Raw genomic sequence first — 12,617 nt, forward strand, 5'->3', positions numbered from 1 at the left:
ATACCACCTTCTTTACCATGTTCTTACGAGTATTAGCATCCAAATTTTATTTTACACAAGGAATTGTATTCGTCATGATTAAATATATGCAAAATGAGGTGCAAAACAATGTACATAGATTTCCCACACAACTGTTTAACACTAGCGCATGAAATAACCTAAAGGCTATATAATAATAATAAATTTATACAAAACATGTCAGCATTGTTAGGATGGTGTGTTAATGCCCATCCAAGACGCTGCGATTTGGAAGACATTCTCTCCCAAAAAGTCAAAGGACTGCACTTAATCACTGTTTCCGTCAATTCAGAATATTTTCTTCTTCTTTTAGGCGTGAAGCACTCGATTGGCCGTTAGCTCTTGTCCGTCAACACTGCGCTGCCTTCAGGGCTAGTGCAAAGTGTTAAAACAAAACAAAAAAAAAACACCCATGTCATGATTGAAAATTTTCAAAATTTACTGGACCCCAAAATATGGAATTGGCGATTTGAGGCGAGCGAGGTCAATTGCGCCTCCAATTTTAATGCGCCACTGATTCATGGAGAGAAGCGGTGAGGTAAGTACACAGCTCAACACATCTGGACTGAAACCTCGTTTTGCCGATGGGCTCGTTCGTCCACTGTGATTCAACTGCCTTGGCGTTTAATACAGCCCACGGTATACTGTATCCAGATGTGCAGAACAGATTTGGATTCAATTCGCTTAGAAGCTCATTTCCCGCTTTTTACCATTAGGCTATTGAGTTCAAAATACAACGCACTCCACTTATAGAATTGATAACGACATACATATTTATTTTATTTTTGCGATCTTTGCTTGTTTGTTGAATGTAGTGGTAATACTTCAGAAAAAAAGAAAAAAGGGTAACAAATGTCGAGGAGCTGGCACAGCGGATAACGAGGTCAGTGTTTGCAGACCGGGCTGAATAAGAAGGTCGGTGTTAGATTCATTACAAACAACAAAGGAAACAAGTACCACTAGTACATAAAACAACAGCTTCATTCCCTCCAAAAGCAACGCCGCTTTATAAGGGCAACATAATTGTTGTGCCCCGTAAAATTTCACAGATGAGTTGCGTGTTGTATGCCAACACATTTGGTTTTTATAGTCCCACAATTAGGCTGACTCTGATTTAGGTAAGCAAGCATTCCTTTCCATTGAATATGACGCCCTGCTCCGAGAGTCAATATTGGTGAGCAGCTGAAACGATCACCGACATGCTTGAATAGTGGTGTTTTTATCGGGTATTTTTTTAGGTCAAGCTAACATTGATCAGATTTAAAATTTGGCGAACAGAATTTTCCTTTATAAACGTCCTCCTGTAGTTCAGCATAACGTTTTCTAAGGTAGGATTTGCCAGTTCAGTACTACTCAATTCACAAACATGCAACGGAAAGTCTCGTTCTGTGTCTATTATATAAATCCTTGAAATATGCCGCTTATTCGGCTTTCGTGCAATTTGAATAATACTAATCAAGGTGCCAACATAGAATGAAACGATGAGCGCATTTCGACATACATTGATTGTGGTTCTGACAAAATGTATACTGTTGTCACTGAAACATCAATATTTCTTTGAATCGATATGCAATAAATGTGTTGCATTTAAACAGGGTACGCTAATGACACATTATTTCTTCTTTAGGTTGATGCCAAGACCTATTAGTGAGAAGGCCCGATGACTGATTATACACATCGTGAGGGCATGTGTATGGGTGATTCGGTAGATTTTCTGAAATGTTTCCCCTGGAAATCTTGAAATGACGCAAGCAATTTATGCTTCATAATGCATATGTGCATATTTTGAAAACAAATGCGTTCTGTTTATCAGTAGATTGCGCCTCGCTGGTTGACACCCCCCCCCTCTCTCTCTCTCTCTCTCTCTCACACAAACACACACACACACACACACACTTTCACACAGACACACTGTCGCACACACACGCACGCACTCACGCACTTGAAGATAACAGCTTATGTATAAGCTTGTATAAAATTTCACTTTCGAACCAAAATTTAATTTATTAGGAACGGGAATGTAATTCTCTGTGGCTGGTTGCCAGTCTTCTTCGTATCGCTATCTGTGAATTCGTAAAAGAATCGGGACTGAATTGGTTCTATAATTTCGACTGTTTATAAGATGAAAGTCCTACATAGAACGAGCTGCGACTGATTACAGCTTTGTCTCAGCGCATCTCAGAGATATGCAGTGTATTGTGCTGTACGTGTAATTTTTACATTGCATTACATAATTTAGCTGACGCTCTCATCCAGAGTGACTTTCAAAGTGCATCACTATGTTAATAGCAGTAATTCCTCGTTTATTCTGTAGCTGTGAAATTTCTTGATGGTACACGACAAAAAAGCAAACAAAATTCAAATGGCAACATGAAATATGAAAGTATATGTTACATGTTTGATAACTGTAATATAACTTTATCCAGTTTCGGGTTTACTACTGTTCGAAACGTATTTTAAGTGGGTAAAATGACAAATATCGCATCTGAAATCAGTTTCCTTTCGTTATAGCATTACCATCCCACGCTTTCAGATGTGAATGAAAAACCCGACACACGCAGTCAATTGTTTCGTTACATCAAAACACGTTATTACATCAAAACAAGGATTAATAGGAAATTAGATTTTTGTGAAAGGACTTTACATCTCCAGTCGGCAGGTGAACAAAGTCGCAGGGTCGTGAAGTTTCTTTTCTCCAAGACTATTTGCTTTGTGATAGTGTGATAGTAACATATTTGAAATAAACTGGCCTGATATTACAAGTTAAATCCGAAATGCCAAGAGTTGAAATTATTAAAACAAGTTCCCTGTTGGACGCCGACACCTGTAATCACGCACAGGGTCGAATCATTCAAAGTGCACAATCGTTTTGCTTTTCAAAACCGAATTTAGTGGAGTATTATCTCGGGACACAATAAAGAGCAAGACAATTATAAATAACTTTACACTTTGACTATCTTGACCCAAGTTTCCGCAGGCGATTTCTTTGTTTCTTCCCATACGGAATTAGTATGAGCTGTGTTCCACTGAAGAAGTAGAATAAGGGTGATGCATTTTGTTCAACACCTTTGGAGTGTTTGCAGACATCTAATACATGATAGACAAGTAATGCAATAAATTAGGCACACAAATGGTTTCTGAACTGAAATGAATATAAATCCTTTTTTTTCGCTAGTTATTGTTTTGAACACTAATCTAATAATTTGATAGTATCCGATGTTCTGCATTAAATGGTACTTAAACATCACACCAAGAGTCTGTCAACAAACAGTTAACAGTTAAGACAAGATAACGATGTAAATATGTTGATATTTTCAATATGAAATGATATGATAAATTGATCTTGTGTCCTCATGCCCCCTTAATGTCCGCTTGCTTATACCGCGGTCTGCAACAGTCTTTGAATTCGGGCACAGCCTGTTTCTCACCAAGAGAGGCATGTAATTCAGCATTTCGTTTCATTAGGATGAAAACGCGTAATGCAAAATACCGGCTATTGATGCTCCTTTTCTGCGCGTGTGCCTGAAATGAAGGCGAAACGCGTCTTTGAACTTCCATCCTCTAATAAATAGTTGCTTAGGATACATGTCTCAGTGTTGGCTGTGTGCGTCGGCGAATATGCATGTCCGAACTCGGTCGTCTCATACTTTCTACAATAAAAATAAATCCGGATACCCCAAGACTTGGCATAATTTAGATAAAGACTTCTAGTGATCCAATCATAATATCGTGTGTCACCTGTCAATCTTGCATGGCGTTAAAGAGGAATATTCTGAAATGACAGGAAATATTATCTGCGCTTTAAAAGTCGGTATCTGAGAAACCTGTCTCCAAGAAAACTATTAAAACTTCCAAATTTCACAGTACTGAATGAATTCTCACTATGCTATGGTACGATTTCTCACTGCTATCTTTATTGACATTTAACAGTGGAAAATATTTGGATAAATAATTTCAATATGGGTGCCCTTTATAATTATACCAAATACAACATACAATACACCAACTGAAAAGAACAGAAAACGAACTGAAACGATTTACATCATACTGTTGTTCAAAGGTAGCCTAGTTAAAAGTTCTTTGCAGTTTATATGCTGATGTAAATTGTAGTCATGACTACTGCATTAAGAATGGCCCACTGACATTGCTATATATTTTTCTCCAGATGTGAAGGATGCATTATTATTGCTTTTTAACTTACAAAAGCTAAGAAAATGTCTTTTTACATAAAAACGTTTTATGCCGTTTTACTAATAATATCGTTCAGAAATATGAAAGCCAACCACGACACATGCAATGGCTCCTCTCCATGGAGCGCATCGTCATCTCAGGCTCGTGAGTTGGTGTTTTGCTTGTTGTCGCTCGATCGACATTTTAGCGTCGAAGGCCCAAGTCCTTTGACCAGCCCGGTCCAGACAGGGGCCAGACTACTAATTGTTTACAAGATGTCTCAAGTTCAACTGCAAAGTCAACCGAGTAACAAAAGACTACCCGCAATGCAGACAGGGGGAGGGGGGAGTGTTGTTGAGGGGGAGGCAAGACTCTGGACATGAACTTGATAGAGGCTCAACAGACATTTCTCGAGAGAAGGATTCCGTTGGGACAACTGGTTGAAGGAAGAGAAAAAAGCCAAAGCCATTTGCTGATCGAACTCCCAGATTCTGCAAAGATGTGATTTATCTGTTTAGATGCGACGTATCCAGAAGTGCTAAGGGGGAAAATAAATATTATATCATGTAGTACGTTGTTACAGTGTGTTACTCTGGAGCACGCTGCGGGGGAGTCCATAGCTTAATTAACAGCAAACCCCAGCTATTGCGTAGGCATCTTTCACTGCAGGGTAACATTCGTATTTATTCACCAAAATGATAAACAACAATCTTAACGTGGTTGTGCGAGAGTATTGGCTCTTATATTGGTCTTGTTTTAGGAATGTGTCAGATTTCTCTTAGTGAGCATACCCAGCCGTGGTCAAGTTACACACCCAATACCCAACTGGTAGTTTTTTACATGTTCCTGAGAAACCACTTCGTTGAAACTCAACCATATAGTCCTGTACGGGTGTATACAAAATTAATAATCAACCACACGGAACAGGAGCATTTACACAGTACACAGCGCTTTCCTGAAAACAACGGATTGTGTATTCACAATGATCCTCTAATTCGGTCTAAAAGAATCTATGAATTAACATTTCAACAGCGCTGAACAATTTAAGATATTCAGTAAACCTACATGCAGCAACATTCGAGTTGTATATTTTTTAACATTGTTATTTTGGCGGTAAATGACTGTGCCAGGTACGCATTCCTCGACAAATCTAGTTTCTATTAAACAAACTAATTTTAACTAATATGCCAATATTAAACACAGGTTACATGAAATCACATGCATTTAACAGACACTCTTATCCAGAGGGACTTCCTGCACGACAGAACATATCCATTCAATTTAAACCAGCAACAGCGTCAGACCAGGCTAACAACATTCCCAGACCAGTGAGTGTGAGCAAAAGACCACTGAGTGTGAGAATAAACTTTACCTAAAATGTATTTACACTTTACTTAAAATGTATGGAACACAAGGTGTAGGGAACAGAAGATCAAACATTTACTGAAGGTCAAATGCAGTAACGTATAGCCTAATACGTTTATGCATTAAGCCTTGCATATCGTATGCGTTTGGAAATGACAGACTAACTTAACCCGTGGAACAAGAGGAAGTGTCAGCTTTGCTATTTAGGTAGGGCAATTCCTTCCCTGAGCTTTAAGTTATGCACTCTTCGAAAAAAGGTAAAAGCCACCATCAAATCAAAATTGCAACAAGGAGCCGTTTGTTAGAAAGCTTTTGTCAAGTTCAATTCTAACTACTGGTGGAAGGGCACCAACTTTATGGCCTAGTGTATTTAGGGGCGTACAAGCCATATTTGCACGCATGCGGTGTGTTAAACAGTCGCACATCTGAAAATGTGTCTCAGACAAGGAATTCGGTTTACTTCATAAGAAATGTTTTATACATGCTGCGTGTTCCATGGTGAAATTCTATGCCGCTCCGATCACCTTATGAAGAAGTTGAAAATGTGTCCCTCATGTTAAGTCACTGGTTCTTCCTCGCAAATAGTAAAATGTACTCGAAGGTTGCCGTTTTCTCGTATCTAAAGGTCCTCACCCGCAAACACAGAAGTCACCAAATTTCGTGCCGCCCCAAAATCCGTTTTTAGTCTACAGTGCAGAGGATTGTTGAAATGAATGATGTCTAATGAGACAAAAACATGGCTTAAAAATAATCCAACATATGTTACAGGAACAGTTTTGTTTTAAAATATAATAATGCTCTCCATGTGGATTCCAGTCACATTTAAACATTTAAAACGTATCCTCGATTCAACACGTATACAGCTCAGCTTCAGTTCTTCAATTCTATTTTTTCAAAAGATTAAATAAATATGAAAAAAATAAAAACTTAAAGATTAAGTGGGTTTGATTTTCCTAGCTGCAGGTCAAGCATTTTTGCAGTCCTCCATAATGGCATTTCAGGCTGTCTTTTAGTGATTGTGTTTTTGTCCTGAAGCCTATGTAGATTACAGTGAACTGAGACATGGTACGCATAATAATTCCCGTATTTCCGTTCCCCAGAATTTCTTATTAACATAAAATATTATATATTAAATTTAGCTGTTTTTCAAATTACCCTGTTTAAAGGCTTTCCACAGTAATGATCATGACTTCATCTGCACGTTTACTGAATCGATCATTTTTCCTGTGATTCACCAATTTTCGAGAGGCATAAATACAGTGGGACCTCAAACAGTCCTCTAAAATCTTTGAATTTAAGCCCCAAATCTCCGGATTATCCGAGAAAACCTCACTTGGACCGCGTTAAACATAGCTGCAGGATCACGTCATGGATTTTATGTGCTATGATTTCTTGTCCTGAACACCATATCCGCGGTACCATGTCCATCGCATAAAAACAGCCGGATATCAGTATTTTGTTTAATGTTATAATGTGAAGCAAAACATCGAGTAGGCCAACACGAAAATACAGGCACCCGCGCCCACTTCCTCGCTGTCCCACTCCTCTGCCTACCCTGTTTTCTTCTTGGAATTAGAATTTTCTTCTTGGAATCTCAGAATTATTTATCTGTTAATTGACACGAATATAAATTCAAGAGGAATGAAATTCACATGCAGGCATAAGCGACAATCCGCGCAGGATATCAGAACATTAAAACTCTCACACTCAGGCGGTGCGAGAGAAGTGAGATGAGAAGAGCGGACAGGAATATGTGAAGGGGGCGAAGTGAAGCCTCTGAATCACGGCGGACCTTTTACACCTCTGCTAATCCAGGCCTCCTGAGTGCAGGGAGCAGGGAGAGCACACTGTGGCTCTGCTTACTGTCTGACAATTAAACTGTTCAAACCTGGACAGATGCGTAAATCACGCCACAAAAAGACTATAAAACGGATTATAGACCGGCTATATCTGCTTATCTGTAACAACACAGAGACTGAACAGGTGCGTATGTGTCCTCATCATTTTTGTTTAAAATAACGTTTCATGATCCTAGTTTTTTATCGATCATTCCGATGAATACAGTAAGCAGGACAAAATGAAACTTAACAAGACGCAACAGCAGGGGTCGCCGTCGGGCATCCGCTGGCGTGCAAGGTAGCAGTTACTGCTGCAGACGGTCACTGTTTGATTATTTATGAATTAGTCAGAGTCAAGGTCACTGCTTATCTCGTGTGCACGTGACGCTCAAGGTCAAGTTTAAGAGCTGATTTAGTGCGGCTGTCTGTGCCTCGCGCCCCTTTTTCTTGCACATCAAAAGTTCCTCAGGAATCATGGGTAGTAAATAATGGGTATGAGGAGTCTTCACATTAGATACATGTGCAGAAACTGAAAGCAATTTAATGACCAGAATTTGATTCTACACATCTGTATGCCTGTCTACTAATCGAATTTCGAAGAGTAGGCCTATTTTTATTTTTTATTGTTTATTTATTCTTTTGGTAGCGCTTCTGAAGGTTATGGTAATACATTTGACGTCTGCGAGCAAGATATTCATTTCACAATGTTTTATTGTTGTGTCAAGTGACAGAAGGTACAGTAAAAATTTTTATTTCATATATCATACACTAAACAAAAAAGTAAGTGGTATCATGCCAAAGTGTACTAAGGCGTTCTTAAAGGCTTTCTTCAAATCCTTCATATGACACGGGCCTTTTATTCCATTTAACAAAAGGTGTTTATGAGTTAGTGATTTAGGTGGGCATGAAAGACAAGATAGTTAAACATTCATATCACTCTTAAATTCATCATTAGCATTAGCATGCTCATTCTACATCGTGCGTTTACATGATTGAATCCCGCATGCATCAAGTTTGGCAAATTTATAAGAAGATTTTCGTGCAAGTAACCCTTCTAAAATCAAACAAATGGTGCCTTTCCCTCACAATGCACAGCTAATTAACACACAAGTGTTTTATCAAACAAATAAACAAAACTGGATGTGAATTATTCTCGAAATGGGGGACTTTGCGAAAAAAAATGTGTTGCAAAAATATTCCATAAATTACATTGACTCTTCACTGACAATTTGGTGTTAATAGTTTAAGTATATTTTAGATTCACTTTACTATCATTTTATCTAACAATTTTACATTCATACCAAACTTACTGATGTTGAGGGTACAAGTAACATACATACTTTGCAGTGCATTTACTGATTTTTTTCTTCTCGCTATAAAAGACTACTTAAAAGGTGAACTGTAATTTACTAAATTCATTTTTCTGATATAGTCAATTTATTGTGATCGACAATTGAATTATATTCTGGAAACTATTTTACAAGTGCTATAAACCGTAAAGACTGGAATATAATTCTTTGTATAATGCATTTCCTATACTACAGCAATAAAACACAAGCAAAGCAGCAAACATATATAAAAGCACGAGTATATAGTAAAGTAGACATTAATGTTTACTGTATGTACAGGTCTTGTCAGTCTATCTTAGTCCGTTGGAAGGGTTCTTCGCGTCCTTCTCCTTTAAAATAACTATTTTAAGGAATTTCACAGTCAAAACAACACCAAAAATGGTAAATCCGTATTGTATCGTGTCTATTTATTTTACCCTCTCTTTCTTTCTTTTTTCGTTCTCGACTCCTTTTTTCTTAGTTTGACACAATAAAGTCCACAGTTCCGAATGAATTTCTTGGCCTATGACTATGGAGCAGGGTTCTTGAGTTTGGCCACGAACTTCTTTTCCTTTACTCTCCGGTTTTGAAACCAGATAGTTATTTGCCTTTCCGACAAGTTGGTTACTGCAGAAATCTTTCTCCTCTTGTCTTTCGTGATGAATTTGTTGGCGGCATATTCTCTTTCCAGTTCCTTTAGCTGCACCTTGGTGTAAGGTACTCTTTTCTTCCTACCGCGGCGGAAGGAGCTGGCGTCCTGTTGGTGGGCCACTACGTCTGTAATTAACAATAACATTGTAACTAGAAGAATGCAGTTATGCTCTGTATCACTAATATTTTTTTAACTCGACATCTAACAATATTAAAAATAAACAAATGTCAATTTATTGAAACTGCGTGATAATCCATTGCCAATAAAGTAAAGATCTTTGCTAGTCGTATGTTTGAATATGCAAGGACGCAACAAAACAGCAGAAACACCCAGCATATATCTTAAACGTCTTCAAAGGATGAAGTTAAAAAATTAGCCTATAATCTAATATTAACTTTGAAAATGCAAAACAAAACTGAGAAGCTGGGCAGCAGCTATATCGTTTTTATGATTCTACTTATTTGAATCTGAATGCGTAGGGAGATTGACGAAAAGGAAAACTTATTAATAACATTATTTGGTTAGCAAAAGCCATCACTGAGCACCGAATCTTTTACCTGCAAGTGCAGACTTCCACAGATGTCCAGTCTGTGCCTGGTCTTTCGCGCAGTACATCTGGCTTCCCCATCCGTTAGTCAGCGCCCATGGCTGATAGCTGTCCATTGGCAGCAGAGTCTCGTGCCGGGGCTCTCCTGCCCCAATTGTCTGCACCACAGAAACGTCCAGGTAGCTCGCCATGGGCTGATACGGACTGGCATAACCGTGGTAAAATGCGAACTCCTTTGGCCTGCTAGAGTATTCTTCGGATGGAACTGGGGTGTCCATGTATTTCTCAGCGGAATAGCTGGAGAGGGCGCTAGGCTGGGTACAAGATTTCAGCGAACCCCTCCCCATTCTACATGAGTAATAACCATTACCGAAATAACCATACGGGAGAGGGGCTGTGGAGGAGCCTTGAGGAACAGCCGGGCATGGAGCACACTGTTTTCCCGCTTCCCCGGACCCAGAGCCAGACACATCCACAGCAGAGTAACCAGATCCATGTGCGAGACTGGGAGGATGACCTCCCAAGGCGGAATGAGCCATCAGATTTCTGCACTGGTTGGCTGCGAAATTACCGGCACCCACGAGACCCTCCATATTCTTGCTGACCTCATCCAAGTTGTTTTCATATACAAACATAACAGTGTCTACCCAACGAGGATTCAGGGAGGCGGTCATATCACGATCACCATTCAGGCAAAGAATGCTGTTTCAAAGACTGGGGTGCAGAGCAGGCCACTCGGTTACATCCACACTACTGCATTGACGCAATGGACAAGAGTCAGGAACAATGCATTTTCATTGGTTAGGAAGAAGCCACGTGATATGCAAAACATAACCGTGTCGGAATAGGTGAGAAAATATTTCTTTATTTCTTTCTAGAAATAATACATGAGGTTTTTTATAAAAGTGGTTTTAATAATTTAATTATTCTCTATATTCTACATAGCCTATTCTTTTGTTCGGTAATCCCATGTATCAGAAAAGCACCAACGCTGAAGAAAATAATTCTAAAACGAAACATTGAACTTCATTGAAACATTGAACTTCAGTTTCTACCAGACTCATATCCAACGTAGTATGATATGCAAGCTTTGCAACCTTTTTTACACCAAAGTCTGAGAGATTATAAAAAACTTTAATATATAGAAGCATATTCCTGTGTTAAATATCTCTTTTCATGTGCGCACCGTGTAAATGACGAATGGGATACTCACATTATTCATATAAACCTGAAAATGGAAGCGTTCTCGAAATACCACAATATTTACATCTCGCCATGTACTAATGATACTTGCAAAAGAACAGTGACAAATAACCTAAAACACACAGCACGAAGTTTCACTTTTTAATGTCAAATATGAAAAGATGAATATGTATATATGTGCTCTCTGAATAAGGAAGATAATAAAACGCATGTCAATTACGACTGGAATTTGCAGAGTTCGCTACAAATAATCGGGCTGAAAACAATGAAAGCTAAGGACTCCGTGACAGTTTTCAAATGGAAATCAGCTGGCCGCGTTGTGGAGTCCCCTGCATGCAAAACGTTTTGACCATTTTCAGCAATACATATAGTTAGTTACTAAACGTTAGAGTGTCTCTCAAAAAGCAACACCTTAAGGAGCTTCTCTATTACGCAAACCTTCCAATGATTGGTTACATAGGCTGTCCTTTTGAAGTGAAGTTTAATTAGATCGTGTAAATCACAAAATGTTTCCCGATGCTTATGGTTATATTAAAGACTGGTAAGATTCTGTGCCAAAGATATAAAGGCAATTTACGGTTGGCATTAAAATAAACATGGTTATACAGGAATTCTTATTCTTAATTTCAGATTTCACGTGCTTTCATAGGTTTTCAAAATGTTAGTATTGTAACATTGTGATTTTACACTGAGTCTTTCAAAAACATCCATTAAAAACTTGAAATATTAATATGAAAATACATGAGCAAGGCTCAGTAATTTAAACCCATAACCTAAAATGTATGTCAACTCAAAGAATGTGGGGAATTTTTAGTTCAACAAGTTTTAAAGGTTAGTACACTCGTATATCCATTTACCTGAAACAAATGTTCTTTTAGGTCCTGATGTTATTTAAAATCTTTTAGACCAACAAAGATCATACACGTGTCGTACCTTATGTTCACAGTTACAGTCGTATAGAACTACATGCGAAACATGTTGCTTTTGCATTAACTGCTTATTCTATTCTGAATTGCGGACATTATTAATGGCAATCTGGGAAAAAAAAAATCTTAGTCGGGTGTTATGTATAAGTTCCAGCCAGTGTTAACTTATTAAATTGTGCATACATCACACACAAAACGTCGTTATTGTTTTATTTGATTATTACATTTCACGGTAGCAAGTTCGGCATATACACGCATTTCTTTCAAAAATGCATGCATTTCTCTTAGCCTATCAACAAACACTCTTCTCATCTAAAATGCCAAAAAGACGTCATTGTGGCGCGTCGAATTAATTTACAATTTATTCTGTGTTTTTTATTCCATATTCTATGACTCTTACTATAGGGTGCATTTTGTGTTCTTTCCAAAAAAGCGTACAAGGTTGCATTTGTACCTTAGTGAAGGCGAGTGTGTCTGTGTGTTGAAGTTTCGAGTATTCAAATCAACCATTTCACTGTTCTGGTGATTTATACAGTTTTATCCTTAATGTCTTTTATTTCAGTAAATGTA

General features: G+C 38.2%; 1 protein-coding gene across 1 annotated transcript; it reads right to left on the bottom strand.

The window, feature by feature from the left end:
• Positions 1-9,248: 9,248 nt before the first annotated feature.
• LOC118786861 (homeobox protein Hox-B13a-like) lies at positions 9,249-10,592 on the bottom strand. Its single transcript, XM_036542206.1, has 2 exons — positions 9,929-10,592; positions 9,249-9,496 (listed from the first exon to the last, which is right to left on the bottom strand). Exons 1-2 carry the CDS (start codon positions 10,590-10,592, stop codon positions 9,249-9,251), a joined length of 912 nt encoding a protein of 303 aa, XP_036398099.1.
• Between the last annotated feature and the right edge of the window lie 2,025 nt (positions 10,593-12,617).

Source organism: Megalops cyprinoides, chromosome 1 (genome assembly GCF_013368585.1).
Source record: "Megalops cyprinoides isolate fMegCyp1 chromosome 1, fMegCyp1.pri, whole genome shotgun sequence".
In the NCBI taxonomy this organism is placed as follows: domain Eukaryota; kingdom Metazoa; phylum Chordata; class Actinopteri; order Elopiformes; family Megalopidae; genus Megalops; species Megalops cyprinoides.